The sequence below is a fragment of the Falco cherrug genome, chromosome Z, assembly GCF_023634085.1.
Source record: "Falco cherrug isolate bFalChe1 chromosome Z, bFalChe1.pri, whole genome shotgun sequence".
Taxonomy (NCBI): domain Eukaryota; kingdom Metazoa; phylum Chordata; class Aves; order Falconiformes; family Falconidae; genus Falco; species Falco cherrug.
This window is the reverse complement of record NC_073720.1, coordinates 43,440,279-43,468,170: the sequence shown is the minus strand read 5'-3', so window position 1 is coordinate 43,468,170 and position 27,892 is coordinate 43,440,279. Positions and strand designations below refer to the sequence as shown.

Below are 27,892 nucleotides of genomic sequence, written 5' to 3'. Positions count from 1 at the left end.
GGCCTGGGAGGCCTGGAGGACACCGAGCGGCCCGTGGGCCAGCAGTGTGCCCTGGTGGGCAAGAAGGCCGCTGCCAGCGCGGGCTGCATCAGGAGGAGCGTGGCCAGCGGGTGCGGGGGGTGTCCTGCCCCTCTGCTCTGCCCTGCTGAGGCCGCACCTGGAGTGCTGTGCCCAGCGCTGGGCTCCCCAGTTCAGGAGAGACAGGGAGCGACTGGAGAGGGGCCAGCGGGGGGCTGCCAAGGGGGTGGGGGGGCTGGAGCACCTCCCTCATGAGGGAAGGCCGAGAGAGATGGGCCGGTGCAGCCTGTTTAGGAAGTTCCATCTGAATATGAGGAAGAACTTGTTTACCTTGAGGGTGACAGAGCCCTGGCACAGGCTGCCCAGAGAGGCTGTGCAGTCTCCTTCTCTGGAGACATTCAAAACCCACCCGGACTTGATTCTGTGCAGCCTGCTCTGAGGGAACATGCTTTAGCAGGGGGTTGGACGAGATGATCTCCAGAGGTCCCCTCCAACCCTGACCACTTGCGATTCCGTGAAATTTCCAAGCACAGCGCCCCGCTGGATCTGAACATGAACTCCAAGCTCCACGACGGCAGACCGAGCGTTCAAACCCCCCGCGGCGGCGGCGGCTGCGGAGGCCGGGGCGTGCGGCGCATGCGCGGGGCTCCTCCGGCGCGCGGGGGCGGGGCGGGCCAGCCCACACCCGGGCAGGCACCGCCCTTTTCTAGTAACTTCCCCGATGCGGGGCGTCATCAGCGCGCGCCGCGGCGGAGCCGGGCTGTTTCCGGTCGCGGCTGCGGGGCGGGCGTCGGGGTCGCTGCGCAGCGCGGAGGGTCTGTGGCGAGCCGGTGGGAGCGCGCGGGCGCAGCCGGCCAGGTCTCCCACCCCCCCCCGCCATGTCGGAGAGCGCGGAGGGTCCCGCGGGGGGCCGTAGCCCCCCGGAGTCCCCCGCCCAGGGCTCCGCCGCCGCCGCCGAGCCGCGGATCATCAAAGTCACGGTGAAGACGCCCAAAGAGAAGGAGGAGTTCGCCGTGTCTGAGACCAGCAGTGTCCGGCAGGTGAGGGCAGCGCGGCGGGCCGAGGGGCCGGCGGGCGAGGGAGCGAGCAGCGGGGCCTGGCGGGGGTAGCCAGGACGGGGCTGGGGCCCGGGGCCGGGCGGAGCGCGGTCTGGGAGAGGAGACCAGGCCCGCGGCTCCCGCTTCCAGCATTGCAGGGCGAGGGCCCGTCACGGTGACAAAGCAGCTCCTGTTCTTCGGACTGGCCTGGGCCCGGCCCGGCCCAGGAGCCGGCCGCTGCCATCTGAGCCTAGCGGGGGTAGTGAAGAAACCTCCCGCTTCACCTCCTCCTCCCCTCTCCGTCTTTTCTCTTCGCTGTTGCAATGCTGAGAGCCGGGCCGGAAGGTGGATGTGGCTCCTTTTCTAACTGTGAGTTGTCCTGTCGAGCTGACTCAGTCTGCAAGTAGGCTGGCTAGCGAGCATGACTGTAGAAAATAGATGCAATCACCTTGCGTTGCAGCTGTGTACTGCCGGTGGTTACCTTGATCTAAAACTGTCCTTAGAAGCAGCAAGCAGGTTATGCAAAGATGCCTGCATTTTAGGGAAGTTATGTCTCTAGACTGTTTGTAATATTTACAGTACAAATAAAGCATGCATGCTGTACTTAACTGTGCTAGTTATTTATGCAGTACTTAGCGTGGCAGTACTGTTAGGCAGGTCTGAATTATCAGGGTCTTTTTTGCATTCTTGTGGGAGCCTGTGCCCAGTGGCACCTTTGGCTCAACAGAAGCAGTGACAGCTACTGAATCAATCAGTACTATTTGCAAGTATTGACTAGAAGTTCATTATTTGAATTAGAAAACTAGAAATCATAGAAAAGGTATAATTAAACTGTAAGGTAGAGGTGCTGTAAAGCCAGAGTCTCCCACTTGGTGAAGGATGTAGACGTTGCTGTGCTAAATACTCCAGAAAGTGAAGTTCCCTGAAGGAGAGTCAAAGCTTACTTCGTTTTCCATAGAATTTCTCTGAAGTCCTTATTGAAATGTCTCTAAATGTGGCAGGTCAGTACGATTTCACATTTTTTTGGTACAGTTGGTAACTGCAAACTCCACCAAAAAGAGGTTACATGTGTGATAGTGCCACTGTTGTCTAGTTACGGAGCTTGAAATCTTTTCCTTTACCTAATGAGTGAGCTCAAAGGCATTGTGTGGCTATTGTAGGAGAATACAAAAAATGAAGTAAAGGCTCCCAAGTGTAAAATTTAGTGCCTGCACCTTGGCTAGAATATCAGACTCTTGTTCCAGTTAGTAAATGTACAGAGACAAAATGCTGTTTCCGCTTCCACACACCCACCCACCCCCCCACTAGCTTTTACACTGGGTCTGGTTTAGAATCAGATTTTTTTGTGTCAGCGTTTGGCTTATAAGTATCCCAGGCATAAGTTTCATTGAGGTCTTCACTCCAGCTGCCAGGGGGGTGAGACTACTGTCTTGTCTTCACTGACATTTTCAGATATTTTGGCAGCTGCAGTATTGTATGTATCAGCTACTGTCTCTGCAAGCTTAATCTAGGCATTTCTCCCAAAGGTAAAATGACTGTGTTTGCTTTTTAATGTTGTCCACTGCTTTCCCAGCAATCTCAGTCTGAAAGGGGTGCTTTTTGCTTCTCTGTTCTCCACAGATTTGTGAACTGTGTCATGCAGTTTTTGTTAAGTCTTTGCAGGTTTGGGGGGTTTTGTGTGGGTGTTGTTTTTTGTTTGGGTTTGGTTTGGGTTTTTCTTTTTTTAAAGAGAGATTCATACGCTGGATCTGACCTGAGGATCGCATTTGTCCTGAAAAGCAGTCTGCTGTTAGTTTAGGTCCTTCAAGAATTATAAACATGATTTACTTAAGATGTGAATTTTATAATATTTTCCACTTCAGCAAGATTGTTTTAAATGTGAATGCCAGTGAGGCTGCCAGGTTTTCAAATGAGCAATTGTCTTAAACTCAAATAGTTATACAACCTGGCAAGAACATGATTTTTTACTGAAAGCAGCCACACAAATTTAGGTAATTAATAGAACATACTGCTTGAAATGTCTTTGTTGTCCACATATACCTTAAAGTCCAAATGTTGTCTCCCTTGGAGCTGTTGTTAAAAGATAAAATCTACAGTTACATCTTGATTTCTTGAAGTAAGGTTGCCCATATGGGTCAACCGTTTGCTTTGCGTCTCAGACAGTGTCGTAACTAGTACTAAAAAACTGCACTGTTCCTGTAGTATGACTAGTACTGGCTGTTGCTTTTAAACTGTAAAAATTGGCTGTTCTTAATAATAAGCATCAACAGTAGATGTTATGCTTCTAGAGCCAGCCTTGAAAATAGGTTGATCTCAAACCAAGTATCTGTTCAAATGCATCTGGGATCAGCAGGTGGTTTGTTCTGTTGGTGTAGGTGGGCCTGCAATGCTTGCTGTATTTGTAGGTTGAAAAAAACCACCCAGGTAACCCTAAAACAGCAAAATAAACCCCATTCAGTTACATGTTTCTGGAGCTAATATTATAACTTTGTGGGCTGACTTGTTTGTTTGTCTGTAGTCATTTCAGAAAACTGCCAGAACAAAAATCTAGATTTTTAGCTAAATATTTTGGGTCATCAGGGCCAAATTTAGGGCTACACAAAACATATTTTATGTCGGCTCGTTAATGTAAATCAGGTTTGCAACCACCCTAAGTCAAGGAGGACTTTTCCCTACGTTGGAAGACTTCAGCAACGTAGGATTTGTTATTGCTGATACTGTTGTTGTGCAGCTAGAACAGCAGATATGCAGGTTGGAATGGAAAATTACCTTCAAGTACAAAGCCACTCTGGGAGGTCAGTTGATTGCAAGTGCCACCCATCTGTCTTTTTCTCTGTTGAACCTATTTGATTGTACTGAGCACAGTTTGGCTCAATGTTAGGGCAAAGACCAAATATTTGCTTTCTTGACTGGGTATGACACTGATCGTGAAGTCTTTGCAAAAAGCAAGAATATATGGTGTGTAAAGATAAATACCTGTAAGCTTGCTGACTTAAGCCGACTCTTGACGGTGCTGACACCTGAGCTTAGCAAAACTGTCTTTTGCCTCTGTCCTGCACTGTAAGGACCAATGCCACCCCACCCCCAGTTCATTTTCTGACTTCATCAATCTTGGCAATCTCTTGCTTAGCACAGGTGACTTAAGCGTGTGTTTTGGTAAAGCCTGTGTGCAAAGGCAAAGTGCTCATGTTATGGACGACTTGTGTCTCTATGTCTTAGTGAATGACTTGAATTGTTTGAGTGGTGAGGTGTTGGAACTAGTTAAATGGAAAAAACATTTTACTTTCATCATTGAGACTGTTTACGCAATGAGGGAATTTTGGAAGAGTTAAAGCTTGCTGAAACTTCATAGTGCATTTCTTTTAATGCCCAATGTTGACATTTGCAGCGTTCAAGAGATTGTTATATTTGGTTCAGAGTTACTGTCCAGCAGTGCATATGCAGACTGCAAGATACCAAGTTGTGCATTCTGTGAACATGACAACTCTGAAACTTGCTGTATATTTTTAACTTAAGCCAACAAACAGTGCATATATCAAATCTGCACTGATAATTTCAGAAGCTTGCAGTTCTTATAATTACTGTCAATCCTGTGATTATCTGAAAATTTTGGAGTAATGTCCATCTGGAAGACTTAGTGAAATTGAGTTTAGTTCCACAGAAAACAGATTTGGTTCTTTTGCATTTTTCCCCCATATCTATTTAACTTCAACATTTTAATGGAATGTCTCTTCAGTGTGGGATACAGTTTTCAGTATTAGCATATTTAACAGCTTGTAGTATGCTTTTGAAAATAAGTGATTTCTGTACTACACTAAATTATAGGTAAAAGCCTGACTTACTGAATTACATGTGTAAATGTATACATTGTGTTGAAGGATGCTTTTTGTCAACTGGAGGCCTCATGAGGTTGTATTCTCTGATTACAACTGAATGCAGTTTATGGTTGAAACTTCAAATCTGTAAATCCAGGGTTTCAGATTTATGCCTAGTTCTCAAAATCCCAAATTCCTAATGTTCTGCTTATAAAGATCACATAGGTATAAATGTTAAGGGGAGCATTGGGTAATTTGGTAGTGGAGCATCTTTCCTGACTTGTATATGCTTTTAATATTTTATGTAATGTTTTGCTTCATAAAGGAGTTAAAATTAAACTGTTCTTAACTTAATCCAATCCTTTCTCTGTTTTTCTGTAGTCCAGGGATTGCTGAAGGGTACAACCAAAAAAGGTTGAAACTGGATAATGGAGTTCAGTTTGTTTTCTTTTCCAGTGTTATGATTTAGCTTTCTGTTGGCACTCAAGTGAATTGACTACCAGAATTGCTTAACATTAGGTTTTCCATCATCTGGTGTCTCGGTGCATTGAAACACATCTGTGGACTCTACTGCATATATATGCATATAGCTCCATAAATACTCCTGATTATTCATGTTTCTTAAGGTTTGGAGTTTTTTCTCATTTTGGAAACTTGGTAAAAATTGTTTTAGAGCAATGGTAGATGGCTGTTTGGTAGAACAGAAACATTTAGGAAAAGGTCTATTGATTTTACTGACAATTGGCTTAGTTAGATGCAACTCCGAAGTATCAGTTATCAAACCATGGTACTTAGCAAGTTTTCTGATAAATGACTGGCAGATATAGTAAAATAAGAGTACCTATTTAAATAATACTGTGAAGTGTCTTGTGTGCAGATACTTTCCCGCAGAGCACAGGTTCTTTTTAATATTTCAGGTTTTTAATCCTTGTTAAACTTTTCATGTTGCATAGGGCCTGCCTTGCTCCTGTGATTTTGTGTGAGTTTGTTTTGCTTGCAAAACACCTTCACCCTCAGTCATGGGTCAGGAGTATCACAGAATCTTTAAAGATTGTCCTGTATACTGTTCAAAATTGCAACAGCAGAGAAAACTCTAATGAATAAACAGCTGTGATAGAGGTCTCATGGTAAGAGGTGATAGAGCTCTCATGTTTATTTTAGAGCCCAGTCAACATCTTAATCTAGTGACTGTAAACCTTGGATATGTAAGAAGGGTCACTGTATGGGAGTAAGGTTAGGCCAAAATCTTAAAAATTGGGAATATATTTTTCTCCATATATTGGGAATATATGGAGAAAAATGCTTTTTTTTATACTTCTTGTTTTAGATGGCATTAATTGTTTGCTTCCACTGGCAGGCTAAAATGAATGTTAGCTATTATATCTGTAGTCCATTCATGTTTATATTCAGTATCACCTTAAATTTGAAACTTGCTAACGTCAAACTGTTTAAAGACACTTACCAGTTTAAAGTTGGATGAGAAGAAATTCTGTCAGCAGTAACTCCCATCTTGGTGTTTCCCCAGGAAAAATGGATGTTGCCCAAGGTCTTCCCAGTTAAGTTAAAGGATAAAACATCTTATGCTGTCTCATGAAAAAGAAAGTATAGGGTGGATTCTCAGGAAGGAGCTCTACTGAAAGAATCCTGGTTTACACATAATCCTTTTATGCCCTTTTCCAGTCTTGGTGCCTTGCTAGAGAACAGACTAGTTCTGTTGCAAGGACAGCACTTTGCACTGGTAGATTGCAAAGTGTTTTTATGGAGAAGGGAAGTATTGGTAACCATTTCTTCTAAGTCAAAGCATGGAGGAGTGGAGTGACTTGCTGAAGGATGTGTGAAAGCAATAGAACTGGCTAGAACACAAGTCCTGAGCCCTTTCCACTAGGTTGCATTTCTGCAGTTTTCCTGTATGGGCTACTAGCCTTGCAAACTCATCAGGAAACTGAATGTATTTCTTGAGATGAGTTTGGGTTGCAGGAATTTGAGGAAATAATTGGATTGTGAAACTAGCATGGGTCACTGGCAAGGGCGCAGGAAGATAGTAACTGCATTGGGTTGTGAAAGAGAGAATACGCTTATATAGAAGCCTGATTTGGGATGCATATCTGACTACATTTTATCTGCTGCATGCTATAGGCTGTGGGCTAAAAGTGCTTTCCTACTTAAAACCACAAATTTGTGTCCCCCTTCCTGTATATGTCCAAGAATTGTGCAATGAAACCCTGTCTCCACTGACTCACTTTAAGTCGCAGTCATAAGATCACCAGGTATGATTCATTAGGAAAGCTATCGGTGGTTGTGTTGCTGTGAGTCTGTGGTTCATTAACTTCTTGGGTCAGGAGGACCTGTAGCCTTTCATTCTATGCTATAGAAGAAAGCCAGAGGTCATCAAAGTTAGCCTCTGTTGAAACATCTAGGTGTAGGTGTAAGAGTAGGATCTTACTAATGCACTTACACAGTTAAGTTAATAGGAATAGCAGCTGAAAGTTTAAATGATCATTTGAAATGGCAGTGCTGAACAAGGTAATGTGATGTGAAGCTCTTTGTAGTAGAACTGCTGGAGGGACTGCTGAGAATGTGAACTGCAGTTCAGCCCTCTGGGTACAAGCTTTTGCTTCCGTGTCATCCACTACTGTATTCAAAACAGAGTGTGTGGGGAGATACAGCAACTTTATTTTTTTATTATCATCTAGATAAAATTGAGGCTTAGTATCTTTGAAGCGGTTGCAGTGTTTAGGGGCCTGTTTTTTCCTACTTTTCGGTGGGAATTGGATGTTGATTCCCTGAGGCCTCTTTCAGACTGTTACTGTAATTTAATTTTTAAGTGTGTCTCATTAAGCCAAGGTTGAGAGGATTGGGAAAGTATTTTTCATTTATTTGTTTCCCTGTTTTCACTGCTTTTTCACAGTGCTTGTCATGTGAATGGATAGTAATGTTGTTACAGTTGCTGTTTTTGACGTCATAGAGTGAGGCAGCAGAAGCTTTTGAGTCCTTACGTAGTGGTAACATACGGAAGGACAGTTTGCATATTAGTATTTTTTACTTTGCCTAGAATAACTTTGTACCAGGCCCTTCCTAGGCCTACTTGTCAGATGCTCAGATGTTAATATGTTAATGTTTGAAGTAGGGATCTGCTCTGCAACCTGACAGTGCAAAACAAGTCTTAGTCAGCTGTTCTACTCATGTATTCAGATACTTGCTTTAAGTGACAAAATGTTTACTTTAACTAGGTCAGGTGGAAGTACGCATTTGTTCAGCACTGGGCATTAACATCATGATGTCCACCCTTTGCAAAATTCTTCACAGGAAATAAGTTGAGGTGGTGTGATAGAAGTCCTAACTTGCTTCACAGCTTATTTTTGTTTTAACATAGAATGAAAAAATCCAAGTTTTGTTAGCACAGTACTGGGCTAAGTTTTTTTTAAAGCTGTGTAAAGATGAGGATATTTAACATGGAAATTGAGAGTATAAACAAGAAGTGCTGGTGTGCTGCTAAAAAAAAGTGAATGTTCTCAATGTGAAAAATGACACTGTTCCTGTCCTTTAAAAACAAAAAAGTTGATAGAAACAAGTCAGCTTGAGGTAAAATGGTAATATGGGCAAAGTGCTTCAAAAAGACTAGTTTTAGATTTGCTCTAATTCATGTCAAATCTACAAGTTTCCATGCTTTAAGGAAGTTGTGACCTTGAATTAATTCACTCTTACTGTGTTCTCATTTACTCACTAGGGAAACTAGGACTCTGTCTAGATGTTAGTCTTGTGTTTCAGTCTGACTCCCATTGTGTTTCTGTCCACTGATTTGTCTATTAATGTCTACAATTGACTTAATTATACATAATTTTTAGTCAGTGACTAGAGGACTACAATGAACTAGTTCCTGTGACTGTGCTGGGTGTTGGGTATGGTGAAACATTATTTTTACAACTTTAAGTCCTTTTCTTCGCTCAAACTGAACATCTTTTTTTAGTATCACAGTGCCTAGAATTATTACAGTGAGCTAGAACTTGCATTTTAGAATATTAAAGCAAATAAACCAAGCAGTGGTTTCAGATTATGTTAACAAAAGTGAAGAGTTAGTGCAGTGGGAAAACTGGACAGAAATGCTCATTATTTCCAGTCAGTGACACTTCAAACTCCTGCTTTCATTTTCCCTGGTAACAAAGTATTTAAACTATAATTTACTGATAGTGTTTTTTCTTACAAATGTGTATTAATTCCCATAATCATAATCTCATTTGCTTTATTCCCTTTGCTATTGATTGCATATGTTTAATTTGAGGCTCTGAGGCAATATGTACCAGATTAATGTTTACAGTTCTGTTTAGGGAAAAGAGAATTGAGAAATTTGGCTTCACTTTTTATGCTGTCTTTCATTACTGTAGTGCTGTAGCACCTTACCCCTCAAATTATTTCTTGCCAGTAAGAGTGGTGGGGAGTCCTATAAAAGCTACACAGATAAGGTCTGTGGGAGTAAGAATGCATTTGCCAGTCATTTTGCTCGTCCTTTTGTTGTCTGAATTTGAAGAAAATTCTGTGGTTTCCCTTCACTGTGGGGGAATGGACTTGCAGTTCAGTTACCATTAACAGTGAGAGACTGATAATACCGAAGGTAGGTTTTGCATACAGAATGGAAGTCTTCTCTTCCATCCTCCTTGACTGTATTTCACAGTGCAAACAGTAGTGACTTGTGACAAACTCCAGCCTAAAGCTAATAGTCTTCTAGTATTAGCAGAGATCAGGTGATGCCAAAGATGAGACTTATCCTTGTCTTCTGATTTTTATTTTTTCCCCCCAGAAGCAACACATTAGGTGTTGATCCCCCCCCGCCTTTCATCTTGGTTGGGCTTTTTATGTAAATAAACCTCAGTCAGAATTGGCTGTTTTCTTGACAGTTTTATTATTGTGACTGGAAAGATTGATTGTGCATTTGGATCATGCATGTATGTTGCCGTATAAGTTGTTTTGGGGGTCCTGGTATATTGACTGTTGCATTCATGTCATACTGTAGTATTGTTTTGTAGGTCTGAATAGCATTAAATGCAAGTAGAGAAAAGGAATTTTATAGCCTTTTGATGGCTATATACTAGTAACATTATGTACTGTTTGGTTATGTTCTAGAAATGGGGTTTTGTTTCCTTAACCTGATGGGTAAATAGCATCTTCTGGAAGTGTGTCACAGGGCTTGGTTTAAGATAACGTAATTTAAAGAAGGACATTAAACTAGAGTGTGTCCAAAGGAGGGTGATCAAGACAGTGAAGGGCCTTGATGGCAAGACTTGGAAGGAGCAGCCCAGGTCACTTGGTTTGTTCATCTTAGAGAAGAGAAGCTGAAGGGTGACCTTGTCAGAGTCTACAGCTTCCTGAAGGGAGGCAGCGGAGGAGGAGGAGGTGCTCATCTTTTTGGTGGCCAGTGGTAGGACACAAGGAAATGGAATGAAGCTGCATCAGGAAGGAGTTCAGACTGGATGTTAGGAAAAGGCTGTTCACTGAGAGGGTGGTCAGTTGCTGGAATGAGCTCCCCAGGGAGGTGGTCATGGCATCAAGCTGGTCAGAGGTCAAAGAGTGTCTGGATGATGCTCTTAATCATACAGTTTAATTTTAGGTAGTCCATTGAGGAGCAGGGAGTTGAATTCAGTGATACTTATGGATCCCTTACAACTCAAAATATTGTGTGATTCTGTGAATATTTTTTATACTACAGCATCAGCCTTCTGATGAGAATTAAGTTGTGGATTTCACAGTCACAACATATTGAAAATGTGATGAGTTTGGGTAAATAGGTTTGGTTTGGCACAGTGTGGTAGTCCTTTATTCTTATGCATTAGCTTTCTATGAAATTGTATTTCTGCTGGTTTTATGCTACATTAGAATGTGTATTAAGAATAATGAACTAGAACACCACAGAATAAGAAGCAACTGCATGAACAGTTGCTCTGCAGAAAAGAGTCTAGAGTTTATAGCTGTTAAATAAGTCAGCACTGTTACATGAATGTTTTCTCACTTTCTTATAAATAGAAGTATGGTTTGCAGGATGTGGAGTTTATCCTGTTGTTCCATTAAGTATAGATAAGAACCGGTATGGAATATTTTATCCAGTTTTGAGCTCCCCACTGACAAAATGATGTAACTGGATTTGAAAATCCAGAGTGTGACGGGAATGATCGGATTAGAAAACAGCCCTCAATGAAAGATTAGCCTTACTGCAACCCTTTATTCTAAGGAGAACAACGGTCTGTTTGGATTGTCCATTGTGGACAAGACAATGAAAAAACAGGACAGTGAAATGCTGGAACAGGTTTCTTGGAAAAAAGTTGCTGGGGATCTGAAGAGAACAGACTAGATAAACATGTCAGGAATAATTCAGCTAAGTAACCCACTTTGGGAGGAAGTAGACTGGGTGACTTTCTGGAATACTTGCAACTCTAAATATTGTGAGTATAAAGGCTGACTTTATAAGTTTTTTAAATTTTTTTCCCCAAGAACGAGAACTAATGCTGTGTGAGTAGACTTCTAATAACCAAGGGTAACCTCCTACCCAAACACAGAAATTTTTTACCTCTGTTGTTAGACACACTCTCTCCCTGCCTCCTCCCCCCATCTGGTTTTTCCCCTCTTCCTATACTAAAAGAACCTTCAAAGCCTAATACAGTGGGATTTTACTTAGAAAATTATTCATAACTAATTGAAAGATTAATATTTTATATTCATAAGAGTGAGACCTCCGTAGGCTGTTTGGGAAGGTTTTTAAAGTAGTATGGTCAACTAACTTAAACTGTTAAATAGGGTGAACTGCTGAAGGAGTTTCTGACTGTCTGGGATACTCTTAAAAAACTTAGCCTACTGACTAGTTTTATTGAATAAATTTATCAGGCTTTCTTATAATCAGGTTAGCATTTTTTCTTGGGTATCTTCCTTTTTAAGTTCTGTGGGGTTTTTTTGTTGTTTCTTTTTTTTTTTTTTTTCTTTCTGTGAGAGCATTTTTCTAGAGAATAGTAAATCCCAGTCAGAACTCAGTCAAAGCATAACATGGCTATTATTGGCTAGGAAGGCAAGGAGGTACATGATAGGCATCCATGTTCAGTTGTTTTAATGAGGGTATGATTTCCTGGTCAGCTGAAGAATGTGGCTATTAGCCATGCTCTGGGCTGCAACAGTATTTCGTGTAGCTATGTTATATGTTGAATGAGAAAGCAGAGCCACTTGAGAGGTAACTTTTACCTGCATGGAAGGGAAAGCTAATTTTGATACATGGAAGGCAGCAAAAATATGTCTAAGAAGAGAGGATACTTCTCTGTTTATTTCCAGCAAAAGTGTAGACATATATATCATACTTGTGATATTCCATCCTCAGTCTTTCAGCAATGGATGGTTTCAGTGGCACGCGCGCGTGTGTATATATATGTATCAGTGTATACTTACTTTTATATAATTATATGCACATTAGTATATAATTATATAAAAGTATTTATGGTGTGTATATATTTGTGCATATATAAGTAGTATACATACTTGTATATATTTATTGTCATGGATGGATGCCTAATTGAAGCCATAGTAGTCTTTTAAGTGGAGTCTGAATTTTGTTATTTGGTAGTTACATAACTAGTGGTCTAGATGTGAAACTCTTGATTTTTATTATACAAAATAAAAATAACTATTTCCCACTTTCCTATGGACAAAAAAAATTAAGAAAACTTAATAAAGAATTTCTAGATGTTGTGAAACAATCTGCAGTGCAAGTAGGATAATACATTAAAGTGAAAAAAATAAATTGTCCTTAAATCAATACAAAAATACGGTTCAGTTTTCAATTACATAATTGTGTAAATATTTTCTGTTTAGTTCAAGGAAGAAATCTCTAAGCGTTTCAAGTCCCACACTGATCAGCTGGTGTTGATATTTGCTGGAAAAATTTTAAAAGATCAAGATACATTGACTCAGCATGGAATTCATGATGGACTTACTGTTCACCTGGTTATCAAAACGCAAAACAGGTAACCTTACTGATGAGTGATCTTCTGTTTACCTCTAAGAAGTGAAAATACTCTGAATTCTTACTAGCTTTCTGTTTGGCAAACCTAGATTGGACTAAATCACTTTAATCATCTCCTTAGTCACAGTTGGTGCAGAATAAGTCTGAAGTTACAGTGCTCTTTTCTTTGGTTTGTCTTGTATTTTAATTGGGTTCATGTTTCTAGATGCAACTGTCTTGCTTTTTTGGTTTTAGTGCTGAATACTGGCTGTATTTTGGCTCCGTAGGTCTAGACACCAGCTCATAACCATCCATACAGATATGTTGTGCAGCTTTTCATTGTGAAAACGTGCAGTGAATCCTTACTTGCTGTTTGATGAAACAAGACAAGGAAGTTTTTTGGAGAACTGCTTTAGTGCAGCTAGTTTATCTGGCTGTAGAGAAGGCCTTGGAGTTTAAGAATTTTTTGTTTTGGTGAAGTAACTTTAAAATGACAATGAGAAAGTTGCATCAGTTGAGCTATGTCATCTGCACATTACTTCCTGTGAAGTGTCCAGAAGGAAAAGGCTAAACTCAAAAATCCTTTCAGCAAGTAGGGTAATACATCCCTCAACTGAATGCAGCTTGCTTAGTCAATGAAATACACGTTATTCTAGAGTGAGAGTGTTCTTGCTCCCCTTCTGCTTGAGTCTTTCCTGTCTGTGGTGAGGATCTCCTTCTGTGGGAAAATGTCACATGATGAAGGTAAGGGCATGCAACTCAGGACAGAAACCAAACATGCTTTCTATTTCAAGGCCTTACCAAGTCACAGAGGCGTCTTCATAACATAGCATTAAATTTATGTACCTGTTGAAATTAGTAGCATTAGTATTAAATGTAGGCATCTTTGAAAATCATGTCTTCATTTCCATGGTCACTTCCTGGTGGGACTATCTTCTCTGTCCTGGGGTTGTGTTTCTGTCAAAACACTTTTGTTTGCACTGGCAGAGGTTTCCCTTCCCTGCCCCATGCCTCCCCAGCCTGCAGTTTAGACCTGATAGCCACCCAGATCTTGTGTACGGTATTAGCTAATACTGTGGTTCTGTGCTTCATGCATCTAAACTAGTATTATGCTATTGTCATGACTTCTGCTTTTTTTGCCTGCAGTCTTGAGTGTGGCAGAGAGGCTTTGTGCATAGTGATAGCAGGATGCTTTTGACTTGCACAGTCACCAGAGGATTCATAGGTTGAACCTACAAGAGCTGTACGTACTGAAATAGCCATGCCAGTCTCTCTTACTTTCTTGCATTTTGCCTCTGGGCAAAGGAGCACCCATGCACAATGCCACTTCTATGGCTTTCGGGGAATTTTTGGTGTCCCTGCATTGGTCCTGTCAGCATTGCAATCTGTCTCTCCTCTCCTGCTTTTTTTGAGGAATTCTAGAAGACTGTATTACCATTATCTTCAGAATGTTTTAATTGTGTCCCAGACAAGGAAGTAAAAAAACCCCACCAGCTACAGACCCTTTGCGTGTATGTACCTTGTCTTCAAATGAAGCAGTGATGTTTTCACCTACTGTCTTTGCTGGAATAAACTTAAAGTATGCTCCTAAGACCTGCTAAAGAGAACTGCCAGCACAATGAAAATCACCTTTTCAGAAAGTACAGTGTTGTCCTGAACCACCTCAATATTCTGTATATGAAATACCTGGGGTTTATGCTTCACCCAAAAAGCAAGACTTAGACCCCTCTGATGTGGCCTGTCAAGTGCTGGGTTTTGGCCATGAGTATCAAGATTGGATTGCTCCCAACCACTTTATGCCACTTACTTTTCTGTTTGTTGCTGCTGCTGTTGCTGCCATATACTTGAATAAACAAAAGTTCTGTTCCAAAGCTAGATCTTTTCCCTTCTAAATAATATTAGAAGTGTCACTTTGAAATAGGAAACCTCATATATCCCAACCAGTCCGTGTTGAAAAAAGATAAATTTTATCACTGTGCTACATTTCGCAAAATTATACAGGCTTCCACTGTAATCTTGTAACCTGGCCTAGACAGTGTCAGAGCAGTAGTGAGTGGTCAGCAATGGGCAGTGAAGATGCATTGAATTTCTGAATACAAAGTTCCAAGTCAACACCTATAATTTGTTAATAAGCGGCCAGAGGAAACATAATGGCAAAGTGGATGTAAAAGATGATGTGCACTTTGCGGGAATTTCACTCAAAGACTTGAGGCTGGCAGACTTCATACTCAAATCATTATCTTGAGGAAATACACCCCAAATTTCCATAGAAGCACTATGAACTGCAAGTTTTCAGTCGTCTGCTTTTCTATCCTACTTTGAAAACCTTTCTTGTCTGTTACACGAAGAGTTACAGTTGCTTCTCAAAACAGTTTTTCAGTTGAAAAATCAAATACGGTTTAAGCTTTTTACTTTCCTTTTGCTTACGAAGGAAAGATTGCTGTGTTTTCTAGACCAAGGGAAGCCAAGTGCCTCTAGCAGAAGATCCATGGTCAGTGTACAGCCTATAATCTTCCTCACTGAAGTTACAGCCACATGGTCAATGGTAGTTGTGTTGTGTTCAAAGTTCACAGTTGCCATTAATGTTACAGAGTATTAATGCTTCCTCTCAGGAGTTTCACCTGATGCCTTATGTCAGGGCAACTTATGTCAGAGCTATCCAGGATTCCCTTTCCTGGATTGTTAGCATCTGTCTGAAAGATTTTCTCTAGAACGGGTTTTCACTCGGCAAAATCTGTGTTTTGATAGACATGAAAGGAAACAAGAAAAGAATATATATTAAAAGATGCAAAACCAAATTTGTAGGAATCACAAGTTTAACAAGAACTGTTAGATATCAAAACCAATATCTCCTCCTTCACACCCAGAACATCAGTAAGAACTTGAATAAGTTGACTTGGTCCCATGGCATCTTAGACCTTCATGACTTGGCATGCTGTGATTTATTTACCTGTTTACAAGAACACTGGTCAAATGAGCAGGGTATAGCAGCAGAATAGGCTACTTATAAGTTAGTGTTGATTTGGTGAAAGAACTTGCAAAGTGTGCAAAGTATTCCACATGCCTCTAGTTTCTGTTTATGGCTTTGGTAGCTAATGTTTTGCCTGGAGTCAGAGAACTCTTAGAAATAGCAGGGGAGCCTCTGGACCTGAGGCATCTCTTGGGCTTCGGTTGGATATTTTTGTTTATTTGGATTTGTTTCTGTTTTGGGTTTTTTTTTCCAGCCTCTGCTTTAGTGAAAGAATCACAGAATTTCATTACAGCAGAAAGGTGCTCTGAGATTAACCGAGGCATGAAACTTAGTGTACTGTTGAATCCTCAAATCTTTGTGTGAGGTCTGAATTCATAGTTTCTACAAGTTACTTCATGCTGTAGTCCTGCAGATACAGGAATTTGTGAGATTAATTGTTGAACCAGACTGGAGAACTCATTTGGGTTTCAAGTTAGCCTCTTTCTGTTTTGAATAGAGGCCAGGTTAGTTTTACACAAGCTCAGTTCCTTGACCTCTTTCACTAAATGGCAGCACCCATGTTTATGCCTCTGCAGTAGAAGGGCATGGCCAGCATATGACTTGAGTATGCTTCAGTGCCCATGCTAAATTATGCTGGCTTTAACTTCATATAACATTTTTTTTTACCCTGTTCTTGAAATCTTAAATTTTATTGAGATTCTCATATTTGACTTCTAATGAAATGTTAACTGAATTTCACATTCAGTAAGGCATCCTATTAATGATGCGGCATTAAGTAAATTCAACACATTAAATCTTGCTATGCTTTATTTAAGCCCCAGACATAATCAGTAGTATTTGAGTACAGTGGAATAAGGCAAGGATCCTTAAAGCACGGTAGAGGACTGAGGAAACAATTCATTGGTGGGTGTCCCAGGGATAGGGTGAGAAGATGGTAATGGCTGCAGTGGTGCCCATCTGTTTTCTTAATGTTTCAAACTACTGTTCTGTAAAACTGATGATATTACGGATGTCTCGGAAAGATTTTACAGGAAACCATCTAGAGATAACAATGTGATTTTTGAGAAAGAATCAAAATGTAGATTAAGATTCTCAAGTATGATACTGTTCCTGTATTTAACAGCATTATTTAAATGAACTTGTTAAAGTTGCAACTTCATAAACTTGCTTTTTTTAGATCACAAGACCACCCAGCTCAACAAGCAAACACCACTGGGAGTACTGCTACCACTTCAACATCAAGCGGTAGTACCTCAACACCAGCTTCAACAAATAGTAACCCTTTGGGCTTGGGTAAGAATATTGGTTAGATAGCATGGAAAACTTTAAAAACAAACTAACTCACCACCCAAAAAAGTGATTACATATATCTATGGTATTGGTTATACAAGGTTTCTGATCAGTAAGTTACCAGAGGAAAGTTGTTTCCTTAATTTTTTATAGAATCATAAGAGTAGTTTGGGTTGGAAAGGACTTCCAAAGAACATCTAGTCTAGCCCCCCTGCAATAAGCAGGGATGTCTTAAACTAGATAGGTTGTCAGAGCTCCATCTAACCTGACCTTGAATGTTTGGGATGGGGTATATACCATCTCTCTGGGTAGCCTGTTCCAGTATTTCACCACAAACTTCAGACTTGGGCTGTTTCACCTTTAGTAGTAAGGTGCCACTTATGCTATATTCTGGCACTATGGGTAATGATACTCCTTCCAGTGCCCTTGTGCTCCTTAAAAGTGCATCTGAGTTGCTGTGAGGAGAGTTTTGATGAAGTTGGACCTGTAAAATGAAACCAAGATCTGGAACAGGAGTAACAAAATTGCTGCTAGTCTTGCAACTCGGTATTTCTCAGGTTCCAAGTCTAATAGCATCAGTCTTTTCTTTATGGATAAAGAGGCTGTAGTCTATTGACTTAAAAGTACTATCTAGTGTTTTTAGTGGGATTTTTGGTTCATTCTTTTTCATGCCATTTGATTTTGGGGTCCTGGGAAGAGGTAGAACTGGAAAAGCTAACCATAGTAAGCAGTTGCTTTCTTAGGTGTAAACATGTCTTCAGACTGATGAGTACTTTCTGAGATTTCTTGTTTGGACTCGGCAGAGGAGGGGAGTTCAAAGCATAATTAGTTCTTGGTGCATTAGCGAGAAGAGGAGCTCTACTTTTTGATTAGAATAAGGAATATGAGTCATATTGTGAACTCTCTCTTGGTTATAGTCTAACCAAGAGACAGATAAATGATTATTATAAATGCATTGTCAGTGTTGCTGGGAGGGGGGGAGGAACCTAAGACCCTGACAATCAAACATCCCTTGTATCTTACCTATTGAAAATGAGAAGAAGAAGCTGTTAGAATTATAACACATTCTATTTCAGATAACAGTTTCTTGGATTTTTGTTTGTGTGTCTTCTTACTTAAAGAAGTGAACTCTTGGTGGACAATTCCTTAACAGCTTGCAAAGATAGACTTTCCATTCATCTTCATTACTTTAAAGTGTGGGATAAGTTCAAGTATTTTGTATTTAGAAAGAACCTGGATGTGTTTCAATGTATACTAGAAGCTGAAAGTTTGGTTATACTTTTTTCATTCTCTTAAAGGTGGCCTCGGTGGTTTTGCAGGTCTGAGTAGCCTGGGCTTAAATACATCAAACTTCTCAGAGTTGCAAAGTCAGATGCAACGGCAACTTATGTCCAACCCAGAAATGATGGTTCAGATAATGGAAAATCCATTTGTTCAGAGCATGCTTTCAAATCCTGACCTGATGAGGCAGTTAATTATGGCTAACCCTCAAATGCAGCAACTGATACAGAGAAATCCAGAAATCAGTCACATGCTGAATAATCCAGATATAATGAGACAGGTATGTGGAAGGATCTCTGTAAGTTCATGACTTTTGATTATATTGTAACTGTGAACAACAGAACAGGAATTGGACGTGCTTAAATATTCTTGAAGTATTTAGGCTTACTAGAAAATCCGTAAGAGATTGCTGTAGACAACTGATACTTGCGTTTCTAGTTGTTAATGTCCAAAATAGACTGATAATTCAGAAGGTCTGCGACATCGTTCTGACATTGAGGACTGTGTAATCATGCCTTCGGAGGTTAGAGTTGGATGTCTGTGTGTGCACTTGAAACCCTCTGTACCAGAAGTAGTAATTATCCAAAATACCACATATTTTAGTTTTATCTAACTGGGGGTATTTCTGAGTACTTCTAAAATTAATGGTATGTAACATATGGTGTTTGGCAGAAGGTATCAGAAGAAAAATAGGTGCTTCTGAAAATGTAGGTATTTACTTTAAATTTCTTACTATAAACTGCCTGTTGTAATGATGTTAGAAATGGTAGGAGTATTTCGTGCTGTGAAGATGAAGAAATAAAAGAACAGTTTAATCCAGGTTTTTCTTCTGTTTAGCCAGTGCTTCCTGACCCAATGAACATAATGACAGTTGTGGTAGAACGCTGGCTAAGTACTGAATTCACTTGAGTCCCACTAAGCTGACATCTTCATTTGGCTTTAATCATAATTTCAAACTGGGTTAAACAGTGGTAACTGAGATATTGCCAAACGCTGAAATCCATTCGCCTTAGAATGGATTTCTTATTAATACAGATTAAACGTTCCACTTCTCTAGACACTAGAACTTGCTAGAAACCCTGCAATGATGCAGGAAATGATGCGAAACCAAGACCGAGCGTTGAGCAACCTTGAAAGTATACCAGGTGGATACAATGCCTTACGACGTATGTACACAGATATTCAGGAGCCAATGATGAATGCAGCACAGGAACAGGTGAGAAAAGATTGCAGATGCCACTGAAAGTAAAAATTTTTTTAAAACAAAAACATGTAAGTAATGTAAATTTCAAAATGCGTATGTGACAAAATGTTTCTTGAAGCTTGAAGTCAACACGTGGTCTCTTACTCTTGAGGGGAGGAGGAAAGAGCTTTAAAAATTTGGTGCTTCTCTAAGCTTGAAGAAATACAGGTATTGCTTTGTGTATTTGAGAAAGTATTTTAAAGTTAATGGGTTCCTGTATTACTTGATTTTAATTTCTTTTAATTCTTTGCCTTAAAATTCTGAGGTCCAGGAATATTTTTTTAGGGGTGTGTTTAGTAACTTGGAACCTAAGATGGGAAGGAAAAAAGGCTTTGAATTTGTAAACCAGTATGCAAGATACAATCTTATTGTGATCAAAATACCAGTGTAGTAGAACACTGCTTTCAAAAAAATGTGATTTAATTTTTTCTGGATGGGCTAGTATCTCTAGTCTTTTCAGAATATTTACAATGAATTACTATAGAATGGTGAGTATGACTTATCAAGAGCCATCAACGCTTACCACCTTCTGTAATTTTGGAAGGTAATTTGTCATTTATAGCCAATGTATAAACTGTTTGCTTTAGCAGATAATACATGTTTGCTTTCCTTCCCCTGTAGTTTGGAGGTAACCCATTTGCTTCTTTAGTAAGCAATGCATCAACAGGAGGGGACAGTCAGCCATCTCGTACAGAAAATAGAGATCCTCTACCAAATCCCTGGGCTCCTCAGTCCAGCTCGCAGACTTCCACAACAAGTACCACCACCAGTGGTGAGAGTGGTGGCAGCAGTAGTGCTGGAAACAGCACCTCTGGCAGCACAGGGCAGAGCTCAACTGTACCAAATTTGGGACCTGGACTAGGAGGTATGTTTGTTACTGCAATTTTATATATTTGCACATAGTTGGGACTTGCAGGAAATTATGCTTTCATTAGAGAGTTTTTGCTTCAGAGTTTTTGGTGCTATTTACTTTTGTAGAACATTTGACCAGTAGCAAAGTCCTCTGTAGAAAAATAAACATAAAAAGTAAACAAAGAGTGGTAATAGTACTTGTGTATTGCCTTAAAATAACAAAGGCAGGGAATCTCTATATAAATGATAGTATTTTTCCTGTTTGGAGACAAATGTGAGAGCTAATAATTTTGGATACTTAGTGGGATTGCTTGTTGGATACAGCCTCTGTCTTCTAGGATGTCTGTGGAGGCAGAACTGCATTGAGGTATGTTTCAGGGACTAAAACTCTTAGAAACCAAGTGATTATATCCTGGTTCTAGGTAGTCTAATTCATCTGATGATAGTCAGGATGTTTGCTAAAGTGGCCTTTTACTTTTTTTTAAAGCTGGTATGTTCAACACACCAGGAATGCAGAGTTTATTGCAGCAGATAACAGAAAACCCACAACTTATGCAGAATATGTTGTCTGCACCCTATATGAGAAGCATGATGCAGTCATTAAGCCAAAATCCTGATCTTGCTGTACAGGTAAATGCATTTGGTATAGTAATGTATTGTGTGTATTGATGTGAAAAAGAAAAAAAAAAAGTTCAATCTATGGCACAGTTAAATTTTCACATCTCAGTTGTCTGTAGTGAGTGGCCCAGTTTTCAATGTTAAGCCCTAACTCACTGAAATTATTACCTACTTATACTTAATAATTTGTTGCAGTGAGCTTCTTCAATTTGTAATTGGACATCATGCCAGGCATGCTTCTAAAATAACTTGTAAGTTTGTGTATGTTTTGTACAGCCCTAAACTTGTGACCCAGCCTAAGAACCAGTTGGACAAAATGAATGTTTTGGTTGTAAATTACAGTAGATCTACCAGTAAATAAATACCCTTACTAGCTTTGGAGAAGTGAAGGGAGGTGAGGTGGTGCCCAGTCTAGGAATGATTCTGGTTTCAGCTTCTGTTTTGTGACTTGTGCTCACTGTAGAAGTTCAGGTGCCGTTTTATGAATGCTATCATAGAAGTGCTTTCAAATTTTACTTAAAGCAGTAATATCCAAAGTCAAATCCTGAACTGAGACTAAAAAAACATTATCTTCTCTGTAGTAAATACTCAATTGGAAAATGTCCTTCACTTCAGGTGACGTTTGCAGGGAAGCCATTGCTTAGATCTCTAGTGGAGGCTGAGCAGACAAGGATTTTCTTGTCATACAAGTGAGGTTGTCTTGGCAATTATCTGGCAGTTCATTCACTTAAAAGATAAAAATACCCAAACAAACCAAACTAAAACAACAGCAGCATAAATGAATTAAAAAAAAAAAAAACCCAACCAAAAAACTTCTGCAGTGTGTTCTAGTCCGGTTGTTCATAACAAGTTTTGGTCAAAGGAGATGTAGATGATCATTATTCTATGAGGTTATTTTCATAGACTATTACCATGTAAGTAGTTTTCAAACCCCGTGTGGTTTTTACTACTTGATCTTTGTGAAGTTAAATATTTTTGTCCCATAGATGATGTTGAATAATCCTTTATTTGCTGGAAATCCTCAACTTCAGGAACAAATGAGACAACAACTTCCAACTTTCCTTCAGCAAGTAAGATGAAATAGTAGCTGCTAATACATGTCTGCAAATCAGTGAGAAATATTTTCAATAAACTGGTGTCTTTGATTTGGCTAAAAGCTAGATTCTGTAATATATTCTCTTTAGCTTTAGACACCAGGTTGGATTGTCACGTAGTAATAAATTCTTGCTTAATGGCTCTATCCTTTTTAAAAGTTAAACCTGATTTTTAGCGGATGTTTTTGTCTTCGGCTAGTGCAACTGCTTAGATTTGCTTTTGCTTCTTTGCTTGGAAGGAGTTCTAATGGCTCATCAGTTGAAGAACACCTGTTTGCAACATGATTTGTTTTGCAAATTAAAAAGCTTAGTACTTCTCCCACTACTAGAATAAAGTTTCATTATGCTTTTCTTGTACCTCTTCAAACCTACCTTGAGTATTTGGGAAAGAGATCTTACAGCATGTCTAATTCAAAAGAAGTGAGTTCTGAAGTTTTTTTGCCTGTAAAGATTGGCCTCCCACCATCTTCCCCTCTTAATATCATTGTGTTTGCAGTCTAGGTATTTGCTTGGTATTAGCTGCCACAGCGTGTAGTAGTACTGTGTTCCCTAAATAGGAGCAAGCAAGACTTTTCTTAGGAATTGAAGACTTAATCAAATGCATGAGTTCATCATTAGGCAGTCCTTCATATCAGAGTAAATGTGCGTTGCCAAGATCTCAGTATCACCTTGCAATTTATCTGCACAGCTAGTTCTCTGCTGTATTCGCTATGTTAGGTCAGATGATCAGCAGCATTAGCAGGTGAAGTGTAGAAATAGCTGGATATTCTTAGAATGTTGAGAGCACTGCAGCTTGTACTCCCTTGCTTGTCTACTGGCATTTATATTATGGGTTTAGGTGATAGAAACCATGGAATGTTCCTCTGCATAATGGAAGGCATCTTTTGCAATAAAGGGCAATTGCCTGGCAGAACTAGGAAAGAATTGCTGCTGCTACTTAACAGCTGAAATTAATAACTTTAATAGAGGGAAAATCCAGGTCACCTAAGTGCTCCGAGAATTGTTGGGCCACCATTTCTGTAAAGTAACAGAAATATGAGACAGTAAGTTGGGATTTAAATAATTTCTTTAAGTAGTTGCAGCAGCTTTCTTTGGAGAACGCAAAATGTTTTCCTCTTTAAAATTTGAGTAAACTTTACCAGCTATATTTAGTTATTTTCAGACTTCTAGCTGTCAGGAAGGTAAAAGTCCAAGAGATGAATGGAGAATATTAACAACTTGCTGTGCTTAAGTCTCAGTATGCACCCATATTCCAGACCAGAGTTCATGTCCTATTCTGCAGTTCTCTGCACCAGAGGTAGTTTGACCTTAATCTGTAACTTCTATGCGAATCAAAAATGTTTTTGCAGCCGAAGGAATTTGGTGTAGTTGCCAAGTGAAGGCTGCTAAGATTAACAAACCTGTCTGCTGTTTGAAGTAGGTCTGGCTACCAAGGCTGTGTCACTTGTGACTGAAACATTACTTTTCACTTATCTATGGCATCTCTAAGCAGAGGTGAGCATAAGCCATTAGTTTTGGGTTTGTATCTAAAACAGTTAGGTTTCTGGACACTTAATTTCAGAAATGAAAAGAATTTGCCTTTTAAAGTATCTGTGGATGTGAAAGCCGGTTAATTGAAGTCACAGGAGAGAGAGAGGCCTTGAATATTCTACATTTGCTTGCTAGTATGTTTGGCACTGTATTTGCATTTTTTTAGGCTCTGAGGGCACTACAGATAGGAAGACATGCATAAATAGTCATGATCGCACTGCTGTGGTCTCAATTTAGCTAGGAAAAATAAATATTATATAACTTGGATACCTGTTGGTCTTGTTCCATTGTGTTCACCATAGTTGCTTACCAGTAGTACGATATAGGAGACTAAATCTAGAATGAGTTGGACTAATACAGTCCTATAGCTTTGAAAGATTACAAAGTCTGCTGGAAGAGGAAATGAAAAACACTTTTCCCTGTGTACTTCTTATTTGAAAGACTTAGTCCACATCTAGAGAGTTCATTGATGACCTCCTATGAAAGTTTTCTCAAAAAAGGAAAAATACCTGAAGGATTTCATGTAAATACTCAAAGCTGCATAACAAGTTCAGAAGTTATATCAGATTCTGTAAAACATCTAGTGATAAAGATTAACTGTGAATGTCTGCATATATTGGAAGAGTTTATCTCCTTTTCTTAGATGCAGAATCCTGACACGATATCAGCTATGTCAAACCCCAGAGCAATGCAGGCTTTGCTACAGATTCAGCAGGGCTTGCAGACGCTAGCAACAGAAGCACCGGGGCTTATACCAGGGTAAGAATCAGTCTTACAAATTTAGACAAGACCTTTTCTCTTGTGTTTCGTTGTTCATTCTTTTTACACGTGGAGACTTAACCAGTTTTTATTAAAGATGACTCTTCCTGCCTTTTATAGTTTAACTAAAATTTTTTTAGAAGCTGCCAGTTTTGCCTGCTGTGCGCTTCTAAACAGTGATGACTCTGGTCTTACTACTTAAATTGTCATTCCCTCTTGAACAGGATTTTTACTGTAATTAAATAACTGAGAAGGCAAGCTACAATTTATAATTCAAGCAGTGTATTTCTTTTTCTCATTTATGCAGATTTAATCCTGGTTTAGGTGGATTAGGAAGCATTGGAGCTCCTGCAGGGTCCACTGTACCTAGTTCTGCTCCCAGTGACAGTACAAGTCCAACATCAGGAACTGCTGAACCTGGTCATCAGCAGTTTGTCCAGCAAATGTTGCAGGCGCTTGCTGGTGCAAATGCTCAGGTAAAGTACATCACTATATTCTAGATTTTTTTAAAATTCTTACTTGGTTTTTGCATTGTAGACCACTAGAAAGGAAGCTGATTGTTGAGAGGAGAGCCCCCTAAATACTTCTGGTCAAAGGAGAGTAGAGGGGGTTTAAAAGTGGTGTTGCACCTGTGCAAGTTAATGCTGGAAAAACATTGAACTTGAGTAGAAGTATCCTTTAAACAGTTGATTTTTATGCACTCATCTTCATACCCTTTAATTTCTGAAGTGCTTGGAAAGATTGAGGCACATTGGGATGGGAAGGTTTGCTGGCAAGTGAATTGTGGGCTCAGGCAAGAGAAAAGCGTATTGAACATCGTTACCTCTGTGCTTTTTGTCTTTATTGCGGGCTGCCACTCTTTAGCTGTAACTAAGCCTCTGTCCCACGCTTTGGAATAACCACACTCTGGTTATTTGGAGACTGAATTTGTTGTATGGCTTCATTGACATCCTGCAGGTCCAGACTGTAGTGCATTTTGTTAACATGCTGAGTGGGATTAAGGGTTTCCAGAGTTCCAAAAGTCAAGCAAAAGTAGCAGTTTTGCCAGTAGTTGTAGGGTGGTGAAGAAGATTGGCTTTAAAGGAGACACGCTGTTAACTCTCCAAGAATGCTGTGTGAAACGGCACCCTAACACTGTGGTGCATACCCAGTGTAATGGCAGACCGCTGGTGGAAGGGGCAGTCCTGCTTTTTCTGTTGCCACAGGGTGAGTTAGTTCAGCTTGCTGATCTGACAGACTCTTTTAGTTTTCTAACCACAAGAAAGTGTTGGTGGGTGTCACTGTGGGAAACCATATTATACATTTTCACTTAAGTTGTCAAATCTTGCACTACTGAGTCAACATTCTCTTTAGTTTTGCATGGGGGAAGCAAGTGGGAGGCAGTTCTTAAATTCCAGGTTATGTCTTTACATTGGATTGGTGTGGAACCATATGCAGATTTTAAATACTGGTGGCAATTTCTTGATGTATGAAACTGTTGAATTAGAACAAAAGGAAAATTAGCAGTGGCTGCACAAGTTTTGTCTTAATGTCTGAATCAACTCACTGATTTCAAAAATGCTTCTCAGTATTACTTCAGCATATTATTTTCTATAATTGTTCTGATTCAGATATGCCTCTGAACTGATACACCACTGAAATTATGCAGAATTTTGCCATGAGTTTGCGTGAGCCAGATAATCCCATAAAGCACAGCTGCCAGTTTGCCTTAGACTGAAGCTTTCTAACAATTAGAATTTGGGTAATTTTAGTGAACAAGTGCTTGGAGCATTAACAATTATGTGATTTTTATGTAAAGAAAAAAAGTCTTTGTTCACTATTGCCAACAGTGACATCATCATAATCCTTGCTGTTTCATATTACTAGGCTGAACTCTGTTTCATTTAAATAAAAAAACATGTATGTGCTTGTCTTTAAGAAAATGTTCATGAGACATACTTACCCAGTTTAATTTTAATCCTTTTCTATCAAAGAAGCAGCTTTTCCTGCAGTTCAAGAATGTCATGTAAGTGTAGATACTCTTGGAAGCTGGTCTGACTTGTTAAATTCAATTCAAAACTGAATTTTTTTTTTATGTCATAGTATAGTTTTAGGATCTCGAAAAAGATGTAGTAAAAAATTTGTAAAGACAAGAGTGGTGCAGAACCAGCTGCGTTTAGATCCTCTACTTTACTAAATGTGTGTTATGCCTTCATAGCTTGAAATTTTATTCTTAGCAGTTGCAAAATCCAGAAGTTCGATTTCAGCAACAACTGGAGCAGCTGAGTGCAATGGGCTTTCTGAACCGTGAAGCAAACTTACAAGCGCTAATAGCAACAGGAGGAGACGTCAGTGCAGCTATTGAAAGGCTGCTTGGTTCTCAGCCTTCATAGCAGTGTTTCTTTAACTTGAAAAAATGTAATTTATTTTTGATAACAACTTCTAAATCTTTAAAATATTTGCTTTATTTCATTCTGACTCTTGGGATTGTCTTGTTACAACTAAAATCAATCTGATGCATTTTAAGGTGGAGTGCAGTAGTTTTCTTCAAATAGTGGGAATCAATGCATTTTCACTTTTGCATGCATCACACTTTTCTGCATTATTTGTGATTTTTTTGAAACAATCTCAGCTTTCACAGTTGGGTGAGCAGGTTTTGTCTGACTTACAACTGTCCAATTTATTTACTACTTAAGCATTAGCTTTCAGTAGTAATTTATGTAGAATACAAATTAAAAATGAAACAAAATTAATTGAAGCTACAATTTGTGGGTACCAATACTGCTTATTGTGATTTTGGCATGGTGGTTTTTTTGGGGTTTTTTGCTAGCAAAATGGTGAAAGACTTACACCACTTCAGTAACTACCTTTTTTTTGCTTTAATTTGTATAAACACAATATATACAATGGAGACAGCTCATTTCTGGAGATTTACACATTGCAATAGAATGAGATTATAAGAAATGCAAAAAAGCCAGGGGAAAAAAAAAGTCGTAAGACTCTTTTCAGTGTAGAATCTTTCAGCATCTTTGACTACCATGTCAGCAAAAATGCTTAAGCAAGTTCAGCTAAAATATACTAGAGTTACTGTTCTGGTTATCTCTTTAAATCTAACTGTACAGAAACTTGCATTGTAACATTGTTTCAATATTCACAAAGATTAACTGTAAATTACCTTTATTATTGTGCAAATTAAAGGGGCACTGACTTGTGCTCTGGAACGGCTTCTAAGGCTTTTTGGCTTGTTCCATTAGGATTCTAACATGTATTCTGATTTGTAATTGGAAATATTACTTTCATTCATGGTCATGTGATATTCTAATTCCTTTTAACAACCATGTAAAAAATACTGTATATCTCCTGAGTTTTTATTGGTAGTTACTTCTCTTGTGCACAGGTAATAAATGAATTAAAAGAATCTTTAAGCATCTTG

General features: G+C 39.5%; 1 protein-coding gene across 5 annotated transcripts; it reads left to right on the top strand.

Annotated features, from left to right (window-relative positions):
• Positions 1–775: 775 nt before the first annotated feature.
• UBQLN1 (ubiquilin 1) lies at positions 776–27,892 on the top strand. 5 transcript variants are annotated; one of them, XM_055699078.1, is made up of 11 exons: positions 777–1,058; positions 12,713–12,864; positions 16,991–17,106; positions 18,423–18,664; positions 19,442–19,600; positions 20,249–20,492; positions 20,967–21,109; positions 22,084–22,167; positions 24,365–24,480; positions 24,788–24,956; positions 26,697–27,892. In XM_055699078.1, the coding sequence occupies exons 1-11, from the start codon at positions 897–899 to the stop codon at positions 26,850–26,852; spliced, it is 1,743 nt and encodes a 580-aa protein (XP_055555053.1). In that variant the 5' UTR covers positions 777–896; the 3' UTR covers positions 26,853–27,892. The 5 variants fall into 5 exon arrangements, with proteins under 5 accessions (XP_055555055.1, XP_055555053.1, XP_055555052.1 ...); XM_055699077.1 differs by having other exon boundaries at positions 18,402–18,664; positions 26,700–27,892; XM_055699076.1 differs by having other exon boundaries at positions 18,402–18,664.